The 24,599-nt window shown below is 37.3% G+C and overlaps 2 protein-coding genes across 9 annotated transcripts in view; both read left to right on the top strand.

Moving 5' to 3' along the window:
- camta1b (calmodulin binding transcription activator 1b) overlaps positions 1-5,430 on the top strand; it is a 240,753-nt gene extending 235,323 nt beyond the window's left edge. For 3 of the 8 annotated variants that reach the window (XM_067387774.1, XM_067387773.1, XM_067387781.1), the window contains 6 exons: positions 79-325; positions 924-995; positions 1,085-1,105; positions 2,003-2,202; positions 2,959-3,033; positions 4,934-5,430. In XM_067387774.1, coding sequence (XP_067243875.1) covers positions 79-325; positions 924-995; positions 1,085-1,105; positions 2,003-2,202; positions 2,959-3,033; positions 4,934-4,997 — 679 coding nt within the window. In that variant the 3' untranslated portion in view covers positions 4,998-5,430. Of the gene's footprint in view, positions 1-78; positions 326-923; positions 996-1,084; positions 1,106-2,002; positions 2,203-2,958; positions 3,034-3,331; positions 3,363-4,933 lie in introns of all 8 variants that reach the window. The other 5 variants (XM_067387775.1, XM_067387779.1, XM_067387776.1 and 2 more) reach the window with 5 other exon arrangements.
- A 4,612-nt stretch (positions 5,431-10,042) lies between these two features.
- On the top strand, positions 10,043-23,230 carry vamp3 (vesicle-associated membrane protein 3 (cellubrevin)). Its single transcript, XM_067387772.1, has 5 exons — positions 10,043-10,126; positions 14,120-14,198; positions 21,078-21,236; positions 22,010-22,061; positions 22,213-23,230. Coding segments are annotated over exons 1-5 (312 nt in total). The 5' UTR covers positions 10,043-10,124; the 3' UTR covers positions 22,233-23,230.
- The last annotated feature ends 1,369 nt before the right edge of the window (positions 23,231-24,599 follow it).

The following is a 24,599-nucleotide window of genomic DNA, read 5'->3' as shown; positions in this document are numbered from 1 at the left end:
AAGTTGATCTATTTTCAAGAATGATAGTTAAAATCTCTTTGGGTTCTTGTATGTAATTGTTTTCCCAATCATTCCCAGGTTCCTGTTTAACAAGCCCCTAACTCACTCTCCCGGCCTGGCCCCAGTCCACGGTGGAGGACAACCGGAACTAGACGGTCCTCTTGGGAAGCTTGGCTTTCAGTCCCCTGCTGAATGGACTGCACTTCTCAACGCCTCCCACAACAAGGAGGAACGTGACCTGACCCAGCTGGCCCTGTCTGATCCTGAACAGAGAGAACTTTACGAGGCAGCCCGCCAGGTCCAGAACACCTTCCGCAAGTACAAGGTAGGGCAGGGCTTCACCCAGGTGCCAGTCACCAGGTGTCACCTATGCAGGTTATTAGTGGTGTGTTGCCAGTGTTCGTGATGGTCCGGTTTCATTGGTGTATTGTGTTGTGTTGTATGGAGTTCCTGGTATAACTTAAGGTATAATAATCCAGATCTTTGCAGTCCTGTGACATGAAAGGTGATATGATTGTTGTGGTGTGCGCTCAAAAGGCAAAGATAGGGTCAGTGTTGTTGACAAGCATGGGGAAATTTGCTTGAGCTTAGCATGGCCTTGCTATAAGGAATGATTGCATTGTTCCCTCTATCTATCTGTCTGTCTTAATGGGATGCGCGGATATCCCTGAGTCCACACCACATTGATTGTTCAGGGCAGATTTCTCCCAGTGTTCCGCTGGCGCGCCGTGCTCTGAGGAATAACCTTCTCCCAGGTCTCAGAGCATATCGACGCAACTTTGCCAGTCTAAGAGGACACCTTGGCCAGGCACAAAAGGAATCAGATGGCATCATCTCTGTGGCCTTGCAGGCCTCCTTGTGAACACTAATCTCTCTCCTGTCCTCTCCACCCTACCTTATCCCCCTCTTCCCCCATCCTGCAGGGTCGTCCGCTTCGGGAGCAGCAGGAACTGGCAGCTGCTGTTATTCAGCGCTGTTATAAGAGGTATAAACAGGTAAGTCGAGACACTCAAAAACAGTGTACACTTTTGAATGGTCAGTTTTTAAAGGCTTTACAAAAATGCCTTCCTCTTTCTTCCTCAAGCTGACATGGATAGCCTTGAAGGTAACACTTCCTGCTTCATTTATAACCTATACTGCTTTGAACTGGAAGTTTGTTAGTGGTACTTTATCACTATTACTATTGCCTATACTTAGGGTTATGGATTTGAACAAACTTGTAGTGCTACAAAGATTAATGCTAGCTTAAGTCATGCAGCTTGCTAAGAACTGATTAGTTATTTAGCTACTTTTCCAAACATCCTGACTTATGAAACAGTAAAACGGGCAAAAAAAATCCATAGTCTTGCACTGAAGGAGGGACACAATCCACATCTTGAGACTTCTGAATTGAGCCAGTAAGCTACCATTTATCAATGACCTAGCTGAAAACAACTAAGCAACTGTCAGCCACCCACATGGCATCAAAAGCCGTGTTACTTGACCGCAGGGACCAGGGTCTAAATGAAGTTACGAAGTTTAAAAATTTCCCCCTCAGAAAGTCCCTGCTCACGAGGTAGTACTTTTAGTACTAGGTAGTAAGTTCAGGAACTTTCGGCGGTGGGACTTGGGCGCTAAACATGCTGATTATTGGACTTTTAAAAATATGACAGATGGACCGACGACGAGGTTCAGGCTTTATTAAGCTTACATGCGGAGGACGAAATCCAGCAGAAACTAGAAAATCGCGTGTAGTCCTACGTCACCGGCCTAATTTGCCTAGTCTTCACGGTACTTTAGACCACAATGGAAACACAGACAGCCACAGGTCTGGGGGGGTGGTAGTGCCTGGGACAAATTGTTCCGGGTAATTTCAGTAGAAACACGGCTTAATATAATGTTGATGATGAAGTTTGGGAAGGGTATTTGTTTTGCAATAGCCAAGTGGCTAATGGTATATTTGGCTACAGATCTTTCTTTCGCTCTCATGTGACACAAGTTTCTTTCTCTGTCCTCTTGGCAGTATGCACTTTATAAGAAGATGACGCTGGCCGCCATCCTTATCCAGAGTAAATTCCGCAGCTACCACGAACAGAAGAAGTTCCAGCAGAGTCGCAGGGCAGCCGTGCTGATCCAGCAATATTACCGCAGCTACAAAGAGCTCGGCCGGCCGAACCCACGCAGCCGAGCCACTGCAGCTGCACTGGTGCAGCACAAACTCAGGTACAAAGCATTTGGTACAGGGCAAACCTAGTGGTTAAAAATATATGGCCTTGTGTATAACAAATCAGAATTTATAAAAGGAACTTGGTGTAACAAACCCACACTGTACCTGGTGTGAGCACTTTGGCACCTCCAGTAGCTAAGTCATGAACTAAATAATGATTCAACACTTCCCTTCTTTATATTAATCTTGCATAATAAATGAAGGGCATTAAAATTGCAAGAGGTTTTATACATTTATTGAGTATCATTTCACCCCAAGTTACTACTAAGGGACTGTTCCTAAAGTGTCTAAAGTGTACCGTCTTTTTGGATGAATAACTAAGTACGTCCCAGCACTTCAAATGTGACACACTGCCAAGTCAACTTCCTGAAGAATGGCAGCATTCAAAACCCTCCTGTTTACTTTAAGAGACAATCTGTTGTTGAAACAGCGCCAGTCAGACCCTAGGAAATAATTTACTTCACTAACAGTTTGAGTCCACATAGAAGCATCGTTATTTTTGTATGCCATTTGTTGTTGCACAACTTGTTGCAGCAATTGCAGTTTGATCCTTAATTGCTGATGTTTTCTGGGAGAGCAGCTTATTACTTTTTCTGTATACTTGGAGTTAAGGATTTGAACAAACCCCTAATCCTAAGCATTAGGGTGCATCTCGCCATAGCAGAGATTTTTGTCCATGCATTTTTCTTCTAGAAATGTCTGGTTTAACTTGCCAGTGTGCATAATCACTCATGCTGATCATTTTGTTTTAGAAGCAGTTTACTGACCAAGAGACAAGACCAGGCTGCCAGAAAAATCATGCGGTTTCTGCTGCGGTGCCGTCACAGGTAGGCCAAGCGCGAGAACTTCCACCAGGTGCATGGTGTTCCTACGGCCCTGATGTTCTTCTAGCTTGCACACAACTCACACTACTTGCATCTTTAAGATGACTTAGTTTTTAATAGCCTGCCATTTAAAAAGGTAACGAGACTATTGCCAGGAATCATAGGATAGCAACAGACAAACCTTGGTGTTTTCATGGCTCTATTAGAAAGCCCTGTTGTGTTTGGTCCCATTTCCTCAACCCAACCCGTACCTCAGTGTGTACTAATAGCTGTCTGGTGTTGTTTTGCTGTTTATGCAAAGCCCCTTGATGGACCATAGACTATTCAAACGGGTGAGTGCAGCCTCAGTAAATCAGTTCGTACCCCTTGATTTCTCTTCTTTTATCTCCCTGTCTCTCCCTTTTCTTTCATCTAGTTCTCCGTTTTCTATGTCTATGTACCTTGATTTCAGACTCTACTGTTCCCTATGACTCTATCTGTCCTTTCTTTCCCTCTAATCTTTTATCTTATTTTCTCTATTGCTTTATGCCTGCATGCATGACGGCTGACTGGAGCCCGAGTTGACTGAGCCTTATATGAGAGAGAGAGGACTATGGATCCAACTAACAAATAAATATAGTTGAAGCATTAATGGCAAAACTAACAAAGCACTCTCTCTCTCTCTCTCTCTCTCTCCCTCTGTCTCTTTTTCTCTCTGTCTCTCCTTCGATCCCTCTATCTTCCCAAAAGTCTCCTCCATCTCTCGTGTAATGAGGATGCTTATGACAACACTAAGGACTGCTGGGTAGTGCATTTGGCAATTGCATGATGCTAAAGATATGGAGGCCTTGCTTCTATCAGGGCATGCTTGAAATAACATCCCTTTCTCTATGGAAGAGGAAATGTCTTGAATGCCTGGCTGCCTGTTTTATACATCTCTTTCAGCTTTTATAAGCTTGATTTGGGGGCTGAGGGTGGGACGGGGTCAAACTGTGAGCTAAAGATGTGTTCGGGGGTTTAAAATGTCTTTAAAATGTTGGATACTGTAGAAGTATAACATGATGACAAATATAAATATTTCATTAGGAATTTGATGTAATTTCTGTGATGTATTGTGCATGAATTGTAGAGTTATGTATTGTCACACTTTCTAGGTTATGACCCTATAATATTAGTGTTAAGATGGATGGTTTACTTTGGATTTAAAGGCCAGGGATCTATTCCTGAGGTTTTTATTAATTTATAATAATAATAATAATAATATGTGTTTGCTTTTTCTTATCTGATTATAGACTGTTAAATGTAAAAAGTAGATATCAAAGAAAATAATTTTTCCCACAGATTTATAAAATGCCACAATTCTATTAAAAGACATTTGTTCTATACAGCAGCCAAAAAGTATTTGGACACTTAAATCACACTTAAAATGTGTGAATGTCATTGGATTAGATGCAAAACCAAGTATCATATGTGCTCAAATTCTGAGCTAGTTTTCAGAGCCGTTTTTGCCTTGACTTTAAGGACATGTTCCACTAATGTTTGACAGATGTTCATTTTAAAGAGTATATCTGCTGTTTTAATTATTTAAACCTTCTGTTCTGCTTGAAAAGTGTGCTATCTTTCTTTAAAATAAATGACTATTGCTTTGATATTATTGTTATCGAATGCAATGACATTCAGACATTAAGTGTGCCTTAAGTGTCTAAATGTTTTTTTAAGCCGCTGTATTTGTGTCCTGTGTTCCTTGAGGAATTTTGTCATTAATAGCGGGGTGTATTTGTTGTTCTTTGCTGATTCCAGCGAGGATACACTAATGAAACTGGCAGGTGTATTGGCTATTGGTCTGTGATTCCTCTGAGGGCCCAGAATGCTTGTGAACTATCAGGCTAACTCTGCAATACTCTGTTTTTTGGTCTATTTTCAGGGCGAAAGAATTGAGAAAGGCCAAGGAACATGAGAGCGCCGCAAAGAGCACCGTCGCAATGTAACATCTCCGAGCGGACTCTTTCTCTTCCTCTTCATTGCGTTTTTACAAGAGATGAACAATTTACGAAAAAAGCAAAAATTATTCAAGAAGTGGAACACGGAAGATCATCGGAAATGTGACGGTCGAACTCTAGCAGCGTTGTGACTGATTCTGCTCCTGCATTGTGTGTTTTCTCGCTACGGATGAAATGAAATCAAGACTATTGGGGAAATATGACATTATCTTCATGGCATTTTTGCACTCTTCATAGTTTTTTTTTTTTTTTTAGATTACAAAAAAGGAAAAAATAGAACGAAGACCAAGGAGCAAAGGCTTTTTATTCCGACGACGCTTGTAAAATATCACGCGACACGAACAGACAGAAGGCAAAAAAAAAAAAAAAAAAAAAACGTCATGCTGGAAGCTGCTTCAGATTACATTTTTATATTTTGAAAGGAAAAAAAAATACAACAATCAGTTTGGGAAAAAAAGAACAAAACCTAGAAAATGTAAACCAAAAAAAAAAAAGGCCTCATTTCAGTGACCATATGCATGCAGAGTATTTGAAATCTCCACGAATCTTTGTTTTTGCAAATGCTGTCCGTTCATTCAAAGGGAAGCCTTCATATGAATGTAGATGGGGTCAGGGCAAAAATGCTGGGTTTGAAATATCAGTGTCTTACCTTTGTCTTTATGGGGGTTAGGGGACTTCTGACGACAACTTGGGGAATTGAAGCAAAGCCCTCTGGGTAACCTGTTTCGTGTGCACTGTTTTCGACTTTCTTATGGGTCCTTTTCTTAATGTCATTTTTGCTGGCCTGACTTTGTGTGTCCCGTGTTTGTTGAATTGAATCTGGATACCGTGCATGTGTTTGAGCGAAACGCTCCTGCATGCTGACGTAAATGTTTTGTGTTTTATTTTCATTCATTCATATTGGTGATATTGTGGCACCATCAAACTAGCCCGTATAAGCCCAGCCCTATGTTGCCTGTTTGTTTCCAAATATATTGTTATAAAGACCATTATTTTTATATATAGTTCAGTTCATTTATTTACATTATTGTTTTTTGCCTTTAGCATTATTGCATTGTTTTTAAAACCTTAAATAATCTCCAGACCTTTTTTAATGTGAATTGTACTATCAATTGTTGCCACAGCGCCAGACGTATATTTGCAAAGGTTATCTTCCATTTGTGTGTGTGTGTGTGTGCGTGTGCGCGTGTGTGTGTTGTGAAACGTTTCTTCATTGTTACTGTTTGTTGATTTCAAAGAGCTCCGGAAAGCCGCCACAAGCTTTTACCCATGGAGTTTCACTGAACATTGCCTTGACTTCTTGACTTTTTGAAGGGTCCCTATACAGAAGCTTAAAAAAAATCCTTATTTTTGACTATTGAGTGGTCCCTGTACATATTGAAGATGGGTGAAGGAACATTGATAGCCAGAAACTTTTTCCGAAGAGGATTGTATTTAAGAATATATAGTATTTTATTCATAAATTGGATTATAACACATTAAGAGACGAACAAAAAAAAAAATCTATTGTATAGTTTTCTTTGAACACCCAAGATGTACGGTTGTATTGTATGTAAATATTGTAAATATTGGTTGCGAAGAAGGAGCCATGTGCATGAAACTTTAAGACATTGAACATAATGTAAAGATAAAATGTAGTGGCAATGGATTTGAGCAACTTCACTATAAGACTCTGTTGGAAATGTTCTTTCACAGAACATTCTCTGAAGCATGACATGATTTCACGATAAAACCGTAGATTTAGCGGAAGAGCCAAACAAATCCGTCAGACGCAACTGGATCTTTCTTTTTCAGGGTTAGTGAGAATTACCACTGGTGACCAGTCAATCCAGTACTACAGAACATAAATAAGCTATTCCATTGAGAAGCAGGTTATTGGAAGAACTAGTATTGAATGACCAAACTTCAGTCACTCACGCACCCAACAGTTACAACTATGATACAGAGGATGAAATGTCTCCACGGTTTTTGTCTTGTATAACATGACTCGAAAGTGTTCTCACATTTTATCATCTACTTGATCTCCACATGAACAATGGTATTGGATGGAGTTAGCAGGTTCAAAAGTAGGTCATGTAATTAAAAACGATATTGATTTGAGGGTTGTGAATGGTTATTTCTAGCAGGCGATTCCCACACACGTGCTTACATGCCACATTCAAACAGGAATCAAGTGAATAAGGATAAGTATTGTGAATGTAGCTCAAAACACTGAATCTACAACTGCCATGTGTTCATATTACTCTTATTCATAGCCTTATTTTGAATTTCTTCATTTCTTGGGGGGCTGCTACCAACATTCAAAAACCCCATGGTTGAGTCACGCAAAATCACATTGATTTCGTTTCTACTTTTTTTTTGTTCTTTTATGCTCATGTCAGCGCCACATTGTTCACAAATTTCTCTGAAAAGGAAATTTGAGACTAATCGACCCCCTGAATTTCCAAAGCGATTTCAGCTGACGAGAGGCATCATTTTAACTTACACCAGCACATTTTGCCTGTTAAAAAAGGAAGGATGAGGAAAGAACGTGGTGCTTATCTGCTGAATTATAGTTGTATTTCAATTCCCCACAAAAACATTTTCCTCATGATCTCAGAGACTCAATATCAGTATTATTATAGAAAGTGCCTAAACATTCAACCAATATCAGGAGTGTGTTCCTAAAGAAGTCGATATGAACCAATTGCTCTTTTTTTAATGGTATGCAACGCTACAGGCTGGTTTTACTGTCCAAACAGGAGCCCAGGTCTATTTCCTCCTCTCGCACCCTTCTCACTCCTTATACGTGGATGCAGAGTAAAGGCACCTGCCATTTTGTCCCCCAGTCATTCTCAGATTACGTGTCCAAAAATGATGCTAAAGCGACCCAGTAACACACTATGCATGCTTTCATTCTTTCTTTCATTTCGTGTACTTTTCTTTCTCTTTTTCCATGTCGGATCGAAACTGGGCCAGGAAAGTAGGACGTGCTCATAATTTCATCCGGAAACCATTGCTAGATTCAAGTCGGAGCACAACCGGCGAGTTGGCCCTTTTTTTTTATTCATCCAACGATAAACTTCAGGAAAATTCTAAGCGAGAGTCAGAATTCACCAGGAAAAGCTGTTTATGGATCACCGGGTATATGTATCTCAGTAACTTTCTGTTTGGGTCATTCATCTTGGGGGACGGAAAAATCCGCCTCCCTTTTGTAGTTTTACTCAGGGTGCTAAAACAGGGAGAGGGTGTTTAGCATGGAGACTAGTTTAGATTAGATTAGGTTAAGTCTCCAGGTTCAGCTCAGAATCAACAGGAGAAACCACTGGGATTCGTTTGTACGTTACTACAACGTTCACTTTGTTACAAACCACTGCTTTCAGAGACAGACTGTCACTCGGGTAACAGGATAGACCGTGTATGTTTATAGAGTTTTTAGACCATTTTTCCAAAACTGAGCAGGTATCATTGTTCGTGCAGGTATCATCGCTCATTTAGTATTACCATATCCCCATGGGATTGGGAATGCATGATAAGTATACCTCAGCGCCAAATACCTTCAGAATAAGGTGGGAGATCCCGTCCTCCTACGAAACAGCTCAGTACACGTGCATCCTACGTCTCGACCGGATCATGCTTTCTGTATTTTTGCATCAGATAAGAGAAATATGCACTTTGTACAGCTCACCATCCGAGTTGAATTCCCTCTCCGAGCCCTGGTACGTTATAAGCGTGTGCGTGTATGAAAACGGATGACCACGTGAGCACGCGTGAAGGTTTTAGCAGCTGAACGAGGGAAAACACTATTGGTGCAGTTGGAAGTTTGTACGATGTCCTAAATCCTCTCTTTGGAACTCCGGAAATGCAGGTTAGGCTTAAACTGAACCGAAAAACCACTCGATTATAAGCTTTTCACTTACAAGTACAGAGCAATAAACACTTTGTTTTTTAGCTGAGCTCTTTGGGTTGAAGGAATATGGATAAGTAAAACATTTAAAAGAAAAAATAAATAAATTGGGACATGCTTAGTTCACTTCCTCTTATGCAATTACAGGTACACAGAGAGAGGTGTTCAGTGGTCTGTGGACATTGATTTCATATTTCCCAGCCCTAATGCACGTTTTCATCATTTTAAAATGAAGATAAGAAAAAAAAAAAGATAAAATATGAGCCCATATTTCTTACAGGGCAGTGGGCTTTCAACACTCTGCATGTGAAGCTAGTATTAGACCTCTGTTTTCCCCTCTATCTCTATCTCTCTCTTTCTCTTTCATGCTTTGTGCCCTTCGTATCCTCCTCCTCCTCCTCTTCCTCCTCCAATGAGTTTCGCCTCATGTTCTGTTTTCTCTGCCGTTTCCCTCTTTCTGTCCTTCTTGTGAGTTTTATTTATTTACTTTGATTTCATTTAATTTGTTTTTTTGTTTTGTAACTGTGCATGTGAGAGCATCACTGAATTGTTGGATATGTTTTAAAAAAATAAAAATAAATAAATATTCAGCTGCTGAAGCCATGCAAAACATTTTGAATTGCCCTTAAAATATGGAAAAATGTTTTCTGAATGCTTTATATAATTTCTGCTGTAAAATAAAATCTTAAAAGAGAAATGTTTCTCATTCTGTCCCTTTTTTCTGCAACTTTTCTTTGTTTTTATGATGGAACTTTTATGAACTCCCTATGAACCAGCAGTTCACACAAACACAATCTCGGTTCCTCTCATCACTGGAATGCTAAAAAGTGTTTGCACCACTATACTTAATATAATAATTAATATTTTAATTATAAACACACACACACACATATATTTAAATTTATTAATATATATATATATATATATATTTTTTTATAGCAAATATATAGTATACCTACTATAAGTTTTTTTATCTATATATTCATTTATACATTACATTACAACTTTACTTAAATGTAGGTTTATTTCTATATTATAAATTATAGTAATATACAATACAGTATTCTATGGTTTTATCTATATATTCATTATTATTTTATGCAAATATTAATATGAAAAGTAACTTTCAACTTCTTTCTGGAATTTTTCTCTGTGCACGCGCACGCACTCTCACGCGCTCACAGTAGTATCAGCGGGGCCTTCACACATCAAACATCAACTCAACAAACATGTAAGTAAAACTACACTAATATTCCTCGTACGAGCTCTCTGATTTTAAATACCTATATATATATGTAATATCTCGTTTTACATGGTTATGAATATCTGAATGTCACTCTTTCTGGGTGTGTTTGTAATTGTTTTGTTGTGCTAATGGGTGTGAATGCGACTAAAGCAACAGGTTAGCTTAGCAGGTTAGCTTCCTGACTTCATATTCACTTTTATTCACTTTTGGTTATGGATTACGTTTTAATTAAGTCTCTTTTAGTTGTAATTGGCGCAAATGACGCCAACAGTGAACTTTATTGTTAGTTAATTAAAGAGTTTTTGACTGTTCGTATATCCGCTACATGCTAACGGCTAACAGTTTTTTTCTGACAACAAAGTTTGTAAAAACTTTGAAACATTAAACTTAGTCTAAATACAGTCATTTTACAATTATAATATCATATTTGGGTTGTCTTCGTTGTTTATAAATTATATAAATTTATCTTTTGACTATTTAATGCGGATGCAATACGCCGTTAGCAATGTTGCGGCGGAAATGTATACGTTAGATTTATTATATAACGATTAATAAAATATAATTAAAGTTAAATTAACTTCACCAAGAATGATTTCACATAATTTCAACAGCCTTTATTTCAGTTCAGTAAATATGCTTTGATTGAATGTTGTAGACTGGTATTTTTGGTGACGTACTATAATCAGTATAAACATACGGGTATATTAATTATAATAAATATATTCATATTTATTTAAAGGTATATTTTAACCTCTTGGTTGATTCCGGATTTTAACATGAGTAAATGAATAATTTCCTTCCCCACATAATATAAACATCCTCTAATGAACTTTAAAATTAATGTTATGTTCATATTAAATGCACTTAAAGTATTGGTTTTGTAATTATGTTTATTGATTTATTAATGAAACTTAGTTATGAAGTATTCACCATTTATTGCTGTATTGTACAAGTTAGGAAACTCATGTTTATAGAGTTGATCTTTATTTAATTCACCCTCATGGTGTTTGTTCTATTCTGAATCAGAGATAAAGATCAGTGCCGAAATGTAAAAAGTCATCCAGTGGTTAAACTCCTCAGCTTTCAGTCATGTTGCAATAAACAAGGGAAACTTGTGCTGTGTATGTAGGTTAGAAATGCTAAGCTGCTGTATAATAATAACAGCTCTTATAAACCGATAACCTCAGGACATTGAGACCGATGACACTGTCCGTGATGGGAGTGATGCTGAGAATAACACACTGAGCTGTTGCGTGTGTGTCAGTTTATGCCTTGGATGTTGCTGTTGGCATGATGATGTTTAACGCTGGACATAGTTTACCGTTTTGGACAGAATTTTTTATAAAATTATTTGGAAATGTAATAGTTTAAGTGGAATAGTTTTCAGATTTGAGAGTTAAAGATAAACCAATAATCATCTGTTTAGTTACTTGTAATCGATATGGGTCGATGCATCAATCAAATAACGATATGATGTATCAATGCAATGCAATGCATACTTTTTTTTTTTTTTTATTATTTAACAAAAAACTAAAGTGTATTTTTGTTCTGGATGACTCATTTGGGATACAGGTTTTTTAGTTGCATTTTTGAGTTAGAAAATGACTTTTTTGCAAAATGAAACAGAAAAAGCATGTTTTGAGTTTTGTGTAAACATATGATTTACACCCCTAATAAATAGAGATCAATTTACATTTAGAAAGCACCACGTATTGTGTCTTATAGAGGATCTCCTCAGTGAGATCTCTGCCACAGTCACATGATCTGGACGAGGCTTACGGTACCTTTCACGTCTTGGTGTGGAATGTGTGTTTTTCTTTGCTCTATATTGAGTCCTGATGTTTCTCTTTCAGTCTCCTTTCGTCACTCTTTATCCTCAGCATTGGACAGGAGTTAAAGCCTGGCTTAAGGTCTTTCACTTTTTAGAAGAAGAAACAAACGCACTGCCGTCTGAGGTGCCAGTCAGGAGAGATGAATTCAGATGTATATAGAAAGATGTGACCGCACACTCAACTTGCAAGTATTTTGTTGGTAAATAAACTATTTGCAGTTTGAGTGTGCGGTCACATCGTTTTATATACATCTTAAGGTCTTTCACACACATTTGCTTTTGCAAAACAACTGCTTGTGACTGCAGACATCTTTGTACTTTATTTACCCTCTAAAGGTTCATAATAGTACTTTAAGGGTACATATCACTACTCTAAAGTACTGAAATACACCTTTTAGAAGTTGACAAGGCATAAAGTTGTCCTTTTAAGTGTACTGCCCCAGTGAGAAGCTGTTGTACCCTTAAGGGTACAAGTTTTGCACATTTTTTTCAGACAGTGCATGACTGTGCTGTATGGAGATGCAGGGTTTACCTTTTACATGTGTCTCTCTGAATAAACTCTGGTTTACAGACAGGTTAAGTCATAATTGAGGGTTAATTATGAGAAATTTTGATATCTAATAATGCGATGATGTTCAGACTTCCGTTTTTGGGACTGCTGTAAATCAAAAAAACAAAAAAGATGACATTTTCAGTGGACTTTTCATTATGAACTGGTTCACAGTGTGCTTTGGGATGTTTACAGAGCACTTGACACACCTAAATCCATCATAATGTTCCTTTAATAAACTCGTTTGAGCTTGTTGAGTGAGTTATCCACCTTATTCCTGACGAGCCTACAGTGTTTTGAATTATGGATGGCACTTCCGGTTTGGAAGTGATTGTATGATTTCAATTCATTAGGTTGCCCTACAAATAAAGCTTATACATCAGACTGAATGAGCTGTCAGTTTTCCTTTGTTTTATTTTCAGACATCAGGAGAGTAACGTTTGGTATTTTAACTTGACATGTTATCACAAAAATATCTAAAACAACTTTTCAGTCGTTGCATTCTTTTTCTCATGATTATTTTCTTTTTTCCCTTAGCATTTTGCTGTAATAGTATGAAAAAGGACCACATATACTGCACAATTGTGGTCTGTTCTCCTGATTTAATTTACCATATGAAGATAATTCACTAGAATACACAAAGAATCTCTCGTTTTCCTCCTCAAATCTTTCCAGGTTTGTTTTCACAGGTAAATAGAATTTATCCGTCAAAATGACAGAAATCACTTTGAAATTGAATTGAAATTTTTGATTAAGGCAACGTATGTTGCATCATACAGATATATATTACTAATATTCAACCCGCCTGTTATTGCTGTGGAATGAATCGTGCTTTTGGGAAATTTCATGGTTTGCTGAAAGTACCTTGTTGATGTTTTTACACTTTTAAATGTCCTTTTAATGTTCAATGGTTAAAGGGTGAGTAGAATAATGTCATCTCATTGTACCTAGTTTTAAAAAAAAAAAAAATCTGTATTATTGCATTCATAGAGCATGCCTTTCACTGACTGTTTACATCTTAATGGAAGTTAAACGAATAATTTGCGGGAAGTATCATGTGGCGTAGGATTAAGGTGGATACCTCCTGTTTTTGGTTTTAGTCAAATGCTTCTTCATTGTTCCTGTTATGTGGTTCACTTTGAGTTTATGAACTCAACTTCCTCTTGTAAAATCCTCTGTATGCTATGTTTGACTGAAAACAGCACTTTAGTCTTTTTTTATCTTTGTTTACGTGTATTTAGTGTAGTTTTAACAGCTCTCCCTGCTAAATCAAACCTGTAATTACTCCATTTATGTAGTCAGTCAACCTCTAGGTGGCAGTAGAATATCACATGCTGTTTGTCACACTAGACTTCTATTAGTATGACATAACAGGACATTTATGTGCTTAACAGATGCTTTCCGACTAAAGCACACAGCTCATATCACATTAGTGGCAGTAATGAATACGTTATGCTAGGCTTAATTCACTTAAAAAAATTAATACTGACTGCTCAAGTAGATTTTCCATTTTTTTTGCCTGGACTTTTCCAGCTGTCCTGACAAACCTTTTTTTTCTTTTAATTTAATGTAAGACCTTCTCCTCTCTCTGTGTCAGGTCCGCCCCGGGTGCAGATGGCTCTGGTTCTGCAGGGAGTAACCGCAGGCTGCAGCAGACGCAGGCACAGGTGGATGAGGTAAGAGGACACACCTGACACCGTTTCCCAGTGTTCTTCGTGGATGGCTAGAAATAGTCCACTTAATTTACGTCTCTTAGTGTGATGTGATCTTCTCAGGGATGGTTCCTGTGTGATGTGAACAGTTACACAATTTCAGGACAAGTAATGACGGTAACAGGATGTACAATGACTAAAATGCTCATTGAATATTTAATTGAACTTTGAGACTCCACCCTGTGCAGACATGACTACAATATTACAGTTATATACAATGCAAGTTTGTACTCTTCTGTTTTTAGGTGCCAAGATTGAATATGTACTCAATCGTGTATTGTACGAAATTTAAGTGTTATTTTGTCATTCAACATCAGAGTCTGATGATCATTAAAGGGTTAGTTCACCCAAAAATGAAAATTATGTCATTAATGCCTCACCCTCATGTCGTTCCAAACCCGTAAGACCTCCGTTCGTCTTCGGAACACAGTTTAAGATATTTTAGATTTAGTCCGAGAGCTTTCTGTCCCTCCATTGAAAATGTATGTACGGTATACTGTCCATGTCCAGAAAGGTAATAAAAACATCATCAAAGTAGTCCATGTGACATCAGTGGGTCAGTTAGAATTTTTGAAGCATCGAAAATACATTTTGGTCCAAAAATAACAAAAACTATGACTTTATTCAGCATTGTATTCTCTTCCTGAATCCTTTCCATTGAATTGATTCCATTATTCAGCATTGTATTCTCTTCCGGGTCTGTTGTCAATCCGGGTTCACGACTCCACCCGAGCTTCGTTTACAGTCTGAGGGAGACGCACGCTGTATTCAAGCTATTCTACATTGTATTTTGGTATTGCTATATTTTTTTTAAACGCTGCGTAAGTGTTCATGTAGCGGATGTCCTAATCGCCAAAAACAACAATGTAAAAGTGCATTACCAACACCGACAGATGAAAGGATTCAATGGAATCAATTCAATGGAAAGGACTCCGGAAGAGAATACAATGCTGAATAAATTCGTAGTTTTTGTTATTTTTGGACCAAAATGTATTTTCAATGCTTCTAAAACTTCTAACTGACCCACTGATGTCACATGGACTACTTTGATGATGTTTTTATTACCTTTCTGGACATGGACAGTCTACCATACATACACTTTTAATGAAGGGACAGAAAGCTCTCGGACTAAATCTAAAATATCTTAAACTGTGTTCTGAAGATGAATAGAGGTCTTACGGGTTTGGAACGACATGAGGGTGAGTCATTAATGACGTCATTTTTTTATTTTTGAAAATTCTGTCATTAATTACTCACCCTTGTGTCAATCCACATCCATGAACTTCGTTCATCTTCAGAACACAAATTAAGATATTTTTGATGAAGTCTGAGAGGTTTCTGTCTCTCCATAGAGATCCAACACAACTATCGTTCCAAGGTCCAGAAAGGTAGGGAAAAGACTTAAAGTACTCCATGTGACTCCAGTGGCTTAAACTCAAATTTTACGAAGCAACGTTAGTGTTTTCTTTGTGCAAAAAAAAACATGATTTACCACTTTATTTACAAAATAATATTATCCAAAGCATGTTCACACAACAGTGCCAGCTCTCGTGAACATGGGTTGCAGATCAATATTATTGTGTTTAAAGTGGTAAATTATTTTTTTTTGCACAAACAAAACACTCACGTCGCTTCATAAAATTGAGTTTAAAATCACATGGAGTACTTAATTCCCTACCTTTCTGGACCTTGGAGCGATAGTTGCGTTGGATCTCTATGGAGAGACAGAAACCTCTCAGATTTCATCAAAAATATCTTAATTTGTGTTCCGAAGATGAACAAAGGTCTTACGGATGTGGAACGACATGAGGGTGAGTAATAAATGACAGAATTTGCCCTCATGCCTAAATGAAAAAATCTCGTAAAGCAGCATTATGATAACCTTAATTTAATTGCCATAAGTATTGATATGTAAAGCTTGGGACTATTAATTAGCCTGACATTAGGCTGACTTTATTTAACGTTGTTTGTAAAAGTTATTTCCACCAAACAAACATACTTTCACAACTTACATAACGCTACTAACATTACCGATTTGCCATTATATTCACTCAGTTTGCTGGCGAAGTTTATGTAATCTGCACAGTTTTAGCACACATACTCAACTCATGATTCGTTATGAATCATTAATATAGCTGAATTGAGCAGCACCTGCACATTCCTGGCCTACATCAACACAACTGTCCATCACCAAGCAACAAATAAAGGTGCGCTGGTTTGTTTGCTTTGAAGGGAATAGCGCAGAGCCAAGAAACATAATAATGTGGGGGTAACAAACCCCAGTGTAAAAAAGGAAAGAACGTCTAGAATAAATCACGATCTGCCCATTTTAAAATTAGTAAATGACCTTTGAAGCTAGGTGACGACAAGTGACTGTTAAAATGTATTTGATAGAGCTTTGTTCAAAAACTCTGGTCGAAAGAAGTCTTCATTTATTAATTTCGAGTGATTTTTTTACATAACGAATGCATTTAAAATAACATTTTTTTGATAGAACCATTTGTAACATTTTAAACATTTATAGCAATAAATAGAACATTTTGTCAGTACCTCAAGTAAATTGTCTAAAAATGTAGTTGTCTATTGTTTTGATTTCAGAATCATGTGAGAACCGTGATCTGTATTTATTTATTTATTTATTTTATCCCGATTATCCAGAATTATAAATTAATCTTAAAAGAATATATAATATATTTGGCATCTAACTTATACCATTAGCACTGTTTCTAATATTAAAATGTACAATCTTAAAGACTAGGATGCTTTTGCATTCTCTCAAAAATGTTTTGTGTTCCCTTGAGAAACTTTGTGTTTGCTTTTGTGTTTTGGGGGGAATGGAAAACTTTTGTGAGTGAATGTTAAACCATTGAAATATTTTTTTCTTTTTCCATCTCATATTTTTTTTCAACAACATGTCCCTTTAGGTGCTCTGTTCCAGTCAAATCCATAAGACGTCCAAAATCCATGTGAACAAGATATAGTAGTACAATCTCAATTTTAGTAGTGGTATAGGAGTACAATATACGTTTAGTGCACTTAGTGGTTTGTTCAAATAAATATGGTTTACTTCTCTCTGCCTGTAGAAGGTGCTCTGCTTTGCTTCCATATATTTATATCTATATTACTGTATATAAATTATTATATTTAAATTATCTATATAAATTATTTATTTAAATTAAAAAGTATGTATACACTACCTTTCAACAGCTTGGGATCAGTAAAAAAAAATATTTTAAGAAATTAATACTCTTATTCAGCAAGGACGCATTAAACTGACAGTATATTGAATTTCAAAATTAGATTTAAGGTAAGTTGTGACATTTAAATGATACAGAAGTGGATCATTTCACTCTGTGGATCTCTCTTTTTTCTGTGTGACTACTCCCTGAAGAGCACGGTATAATCCGTCAGCAGTATTTCCACTTCTCTTCTGCAGCTCACCGCAGTCATATTCATGATTTCTGTTTGAGGATCATATTGGGACATATGCAGGTCTCCGTGCACTTGACGACTGTTGACCTCTACCATCATGCTTCTTCGTTCCGTCTGGGGCAAGCTCATAGGCTGCAGGCCGGTTATGTAACGCCCCGTCACTATGGTTATGCAAGCGAAACATGTATCTGCACACGCTGCCCCCCCCCCCCCCTCCCACACTGATCTCTCTTAAAGGGGCGGAGATACCTCATCCTGCAACAGGGTTTGTGGAGCACTAGAGCACATATGAGGAGGCTGAGGTGTTTGTGTGCCGTTGCCATTGACTGTTATGTAATTCTGTTACAACAGGGGGTTTTTATGCTTTCCATTTCTTCTGCTGAAGATGTAAGAATTGTTCAGACCGAATATGAGCAACAGGATATGATGTCATGCTCTAGGACTTCTGAGAAATAATAAATCACAAATAGATAATGGTAAACTAAAAAAAAATACCTTTTACTCTATTATAAGTGGATCAAAGTGTAACCGTGAATTTAGTTTTAAACGGTGTTGTAAATGAAACTAAATTCTGTTCATCCCAATAGGAAAACCGATAGATAGAATCTCATCAAGTCAAAAGTTTTTATACTGTCTCTTCAAACACAGTCATACATTTAAAGTGTGTTTCATTCTATTGAAAAAAAAATTGTAGAAAAATTCCCCTCCAGACAAGATGAGTCATCACTGATCCTGGTCCATTTTCCAGGAAAAAAATATTAAATGTGGAAGTTAATGTTGTCAGTTTTTATGAGTATACTATTTTCTGTGTATAGCAAAGTGATGGCAAAGATAACTCTCTCTCTGTTAAGACTGGTTTCCCAAATGTTGGATAATCCTGAGAAAATGTTTATCTAACCTTGACCTAGTTGGACAGAAAACAAAATGTGTATTTAGTTTTCAGTCCTGATATTTTTTTTCCCTAACCAGCAACACATTGTTCTACGTTGCAGTTTCAAATTTCCAAGAACTAGTGATTTGATAAGAAACGTGCATTTCGATTCTACTTATTCGATTCTACTTATTGGTTATTGATTCTACCATTCAAGCTCATGAAGAAACAGTGGGTTAATTTTATTTTCTCTGGTAATGGGCCAATACAACATCTCATAGTTTTGTATGTCTGCGCCACACATTTCACCGACTGCTGTTTCCTCAACGTGGGCCAATACAGCCCAGTTACTGTCGCTAATGTAAAGGTGGACAGCATCAAGTGTGTGTGTGAATACACACACTGTAATGCGAGTGTTGTACATTTCTTTGTTGTTTAGATAACCGTTCTGCTGTTGGTGTTATGGTGCACGCGATATATATATTTCCAGATTGCAGAGCTTGATGTAATTGTAATAAGAAAGATTGTAAAAACTTTTAAGATATATGAAATATAACATGTATAAACAAATAAATGATGTTGGCATGGTAGCACATTTTCCACAACAACACCTATCCGAAAAGGTATTTGTAATAATGGCAGAGGACTAATTTAGTTGCGCTGGTTAGTGTCTATAGCTTATATATGCGATCGATAGCAAATCAGAGCAACATGTAGAGCCAACAATGTAGACTAGCATTAGCTACATGATAATAACTGTAACAGCATAACAACTAAAGTACCGTATCCTAACACAGTATTTTAAACTAACCACTCAGAGATGTCCTGCTGTAGCCGCTGAGTTGCAACTTCTTCATCCGGTGCTTCTCCATCCGAATCAGATTCTGGGTCAAACTGAAAGCTTGAACGACTGCATTTCTACGAGCCATTGTGATACATCCACTGTCAACATTAACACATGGTACCGTGGCCGCAAGCTGGTTAAGGCCACACCCACCATCCACCTTGCCCCGCCTCTCTCCTCCTCATTAGCATTTAAAGCTACAGACTCAGAAACGGCACGTCCTGAGGAAAGCTCATTGTGGGACTGGCTTGTAGTGGCTGAAATTCTGCACCAAACTGAATTTCGGGAAAGAGACTTCAGATACAGTACTAGGGACCACTTATAAAATAAGTAAGGGCCTATATAAAATCATCCAAAAAGTGGCATGTCATGGGACCTTTAAACACGCTGCAGTTTTTCTGTGCACGCTTTTAAAGTGACAGCAGCCTAATGTTCCTGCTGCCTTCTCTATAACACTAATCAAACAACAAAAGGCAAAGAGAAAACTCACTCGTTCTTGACTGAATTACTTTTGTAACTACAGTCAGACCAAAAATTATTCAGACACTAGATACAATTTTTTATATTTTTTACTAGTGGGTGCAGGACACTATAGTTAATTTATGTAAGTGAGGATAGCAAAATAAAGTAAACTCTAAGGGTGCGTTCACACTTGTAGTTCGGTTCATTTGGTCCGGACCAAAGAAGAAAAAAAAAAATTTAGTCCTGGTTCGGTTAGCGTTCAGATTGTCAATTTTATCACCGAACCAAAAGATACTGAACCTTAAGGCATAGGGATACATTCACAACCTGATTGGTCGGATTTTATGACGTATTGCCTATTTTGAGACAGAACTTACCGAACATCCAAAACTCGCGCTTGTTGTGTGTGTGTGTAGCGGTGTGTATAGCCTGCATGTGATGGTATTTTGGCCGTCTGGGAACTCGTGAAGAGCTTATAAAATGTGTAAAGTAGTCAAAACAGTGGCAGGAATCCATCCGTCACACACACAAATGATCTGCTGCATGGAGACGCGCATATTATGCCTGTCATGTGCAAACTTGCGTCTATGACAAGAAAAACCAATATGCGTGAGGATTCTGTCCTTTTTAGGGTCTCGTTTTCCTGTTTTTGGTTCGGTTACATGTTTTTGGTCTGTGTTGCGTTCATATAGCATTCGAACCGCACCAGAGTTCGTTTGGAAGCGGACCGAGACCCATCTTTTCAGCGGTCTCGGTCCGCTTGTTTGGTGCGCACCAGGGTTCGGATGGCAGCGTTCACATATGTTCAAATGAGGTTTCATTTTACTAGGTTACTACGCACTAGGTTTCATTTTAATCGAACCAAACATGACAAGTGTGAACGCACCCTAACATATTATACCCAAAAATTCTTCATTCAGTGGACTACCAGTAAAATGACAAATGTTGCTGTAAACTTCTCATTCTGTCTAAGACGCTCTGTTTCTTTAGTGTGAAACGCTGACAACTAAAGTACATGGTCCTGTTGCCTCTCTGGTTTTAAGAAGTCTCCCACCATCCTGCCAAAAGTCTGGCATCATTAAATTGATTAATAAACCTCCTCTGGTGTTCAGACAGCTGTTTGTGTTCACACATGGCAAGATGCCTTGACCTTGATTGCTTTTCCAGCCCGTAGCATCACTTTTGCAGAGTTTTCCTAGGAAACAATCCTCTAACAGCACTCTCCCTCCTCCAGGTGGTGGACATCATGAGGGTGAATGTTGATAAGGTCCTGGAACGAGACCAGAAGCTCTCTGACCTGGACGATCGTGCCGATGCCCTGCAGGCCGGTGCTTCCCAGTTTGAGACCAGCGCCGCCAAACTCAAGAGGAAGTACTGGTGGAAGAACTGCAAGGTAAAACAGAGACGCAAGAGTTCAGCGCTCGTATCATTCATTCACTTAGTTTAAATGCATTTTATAATAAATATCAAGGTTTTAGAGTTGATTATAAGTTTTCCAACAAATTTGCTCCCAGTTGTTTGTAGTTTTGTTCTTTGTGCATCTGTAATGAATGGATATAAATAATGATAAATAATAATATATAATATAAAAATTAATACTAAATACATTTAAATGACTATTAAACATATTTTACTGGACTGAAATGTTTTTAATGTAAATAGACAACAGTTTTATTCAGAGATGTGTTTAACTGATATATTTAAAAAGTTTCTTGTATTAATCTGAAATGTGTAGTTTTTTTGTTAATTATATGAATTTTGTCATTTATTCAGTTTTCACCAACCCTTTGTTACTGACGTGACGTAAATAAATAAATATATTTAAAACATGATAAATAAATATAATAATTATTTATAATGATATTTTTAGAAAATAACTTTCCGTGTTTCCCATAAACTCATACATGAAAAACAAAGAAACTAATATGCAACAGATTGTTTTGCATCTTATTGTAAAAATACAGTGAGATTAGTTTTTGTTCTTCCAAAAGGTTATTACAGTTTAAGTTAAAAAAATATAGTAAATATAAAGACAATATTAAAGAGTAGAGGTTAATGATAATTACCAGAGCAGGTAGCAAATAATATATATTAAATAACAACTGGATAAGTGACCTGAAAGTGTCATCATAGGCACCAAATGACAACTTGTTTGCTGTTTTGCAGATGTGGGCCATTTTGATAGCTGTGGTTGTGATCATCATTATCATCATTGTTAGTGAGTATCACAGTATTTATAGGCTCTTCACTCCTGGGGCGTGAGTCATGAGTCATCGACCATGTGATTTAAGTGTTTATGTGCTTATTAAATGTGTTGTAATGAAAGTATACTATGTCCATTTTAAACTAATTTAATCCCTCTCTTTCAGTCTGGACGCAGTCATCATAATGATGCAATACAGAGAAGAAAACTGGTTATGATTGGAGGAGAAGATTAGGATATGAAGGAGTATCAACTTCAGAAAGAAGAGAGGGAATGAATGAATGCTCTTCCAATGAGTTCTAACCTGCTGAAAGCATATCTTGTAAACTATCCTCCATGTTTTTTTGTTTTTTTTTTCCTTATTTTAGGTTTTGTTTTTAATGAATAGGATTTGAATAAGTTCCAAAATGCCTAACGATTTCCAAATATATCTAACACACTCCTCTGTGCAAACCACAGAATGATGACTGACTCTAGACGGTGTGCAAGTTAACAAGTTACAATATGATCCAAAACCACAAAAGTCCTACTTTCATTTGGAGGCCAAAACGTGTTGACCAAAAACCAGGCAAAACTCTTGTTGTGAAAGCCATTTGCCAACATCTGATCTCATTGATGTATCCCTCATGGACTGTTTTAATGGACGGCCATAATTAGACACTCTAGTTTTGGCCGTGCCAGAGTCTTTCTGTGCCAACAAGACATAAGAGCCTTTCCTGAACAACCACAGACGTGCCATCAGTGCCTGTAGACAAACTCCACTGCCATCCTGTAACAACAGAGAACTTCACTCTGATTTTACTCAGAATATCTGCACAAAAAATGCTATATATAAGTTTGAGATATTATTGAATGATTAAAGTGATTATTCACTAATAATTTAACTGCATTTGTATTGCCTTACGTAGAAGTAGTTTGCTTGGAAATATCTTTGCTTAATCAGATTTCAGTAGTATTGATTTTTGGTGTTTTCTTCACCTCTTGCTCATGGTGCCAAAACATTTTATGTTTGTTTATCTGAGCTTTTTTTTTTTGTATGTATCTCTTTGTATGTCTCACGTGTGTATAAATTGTAAACAAGTGCAATTCTATACTGTGGCCTTACAAACTTAAGTGTATTGAATTGCCCATGTTGGCTCAATAAAACACGGATTTAACATCCTTTAGTACTCACCCGAAGCCTTAATTCAGCTTATGTTGGCATGAAAATTGCTGTTACTCAAAGGTTGCATGGATTAGTTTACAGTAGATGATGCTGCAAATCAATTTTATTCCAAATACTCTATTAAAGCTTTGCATTTATCAAGGAGAAGAGATGTTCTGATGTACTCATCCTCCTGCTCTTATGCAACTGAACCGTCCACTACTGCATTTCTGCTGGTTCATTCATCATCAGAACACAAATTTACATATTTTTTGATGAGATCCAAGAGGGTTTTTTTTTTTTTTTATCCCCATAGAAAGCAACGAAATTACCACATTCAAGTAGTAAAGACATTGTTAAAATAGTCAACGTGACTACAGTGGTTCACCCTAAATGTTATGAAGCGACAAGAATACTTTTTGTGCGCAAAAACAAAACAAAAATAATGATTTTATTCAGTATTGGTTCTGACAATTTGTGCTACCCTTTCAGATTTTGCTACCTCCAATTGAAACAGTGGGTAGCAAAATCTGACAGCGAAAAATGCTACCCATCAGATTGTGCTTAAAGCGTGATATTAACGTGATTTATGGCGTTATTAACATCTACACCTAAACCTTTCCTTATAATAATGCAAGTACAGTAGTGGTAGCACAATCTGATATAGCATTAATCATTAGAACAATTATAAATCAATAGCGAAAAAATGCTACTTATCAAATTGTGCTTTATTAAAGTCTACACATTCCCCAAAAGTAAACCTACCCTTACAATAATGCAAATACACTAATTTTGTGTTATTTATCACGATAAAAATTATGTAATATTGATGTGCGCAAGTGCGGTAAGCCTGGGTAGGATGAAATGTCAGCGCCAGCATCACAGATGCGTCGTGCTGCTCACGTGAACAGCGTCAGCCAATAATGAGCCGGCGTTTGGATGTAAACACGGAAGCGCTGCACTGCATTCACGATGTCAAATGCGTAGGAGACTGACGAAGTGGAAAGAATGTTGAGTAAAGTAAAAAAAAAAAAAAATGTTTTTGTACACAAAAAGTATTCTCGTCGCTTCATAACATTAAGGTTGAACCACTGCAGTCATGTTGACTATTTAACAATGTCTTTAATACTTCTTTGAATGTGGTAATTTAGTTGCTTTCTATGGTAGATATAAAAAATGTTAAAAAAAAAAACTCTTGGACTTCATTAAAAATATCTCAGTTTGTGTCCTGAAGATGAACGAAACGAGGTTGAGAAAAGTAGACTATGTGCCATCTGATCTATTTCCTTTAAAGTTCCCAGCCCGTGACGTAACGTATGGCATATCACGCCTCAATGCAGTTTTTAACAAAATTATAAAGCCCAAATATTATATGTATGACACATTTTAACCCTGAAAGGCGGTGTTAT

Source organism: Chanodichthys erythropterus, chromosome 6, assembly GCF_024489055.1.
Source record: "Chanodichthys erythropterus isolate Z2021 chromosome 6, ASM2448905v1, whole genome shotgun sequence".
Classification (NCBI taxonomy): Eukaryota; Metazoa; Chordata; class Actinopteri; order Cypriniformes; family Xenocyprididae; genus Chanodichthys; species Chanodichthys erythropterus.
Note: the sequence above shows the minus strand (reverse complement) of the source record. Positions and strands in the feature narration are given on the sequence as shown.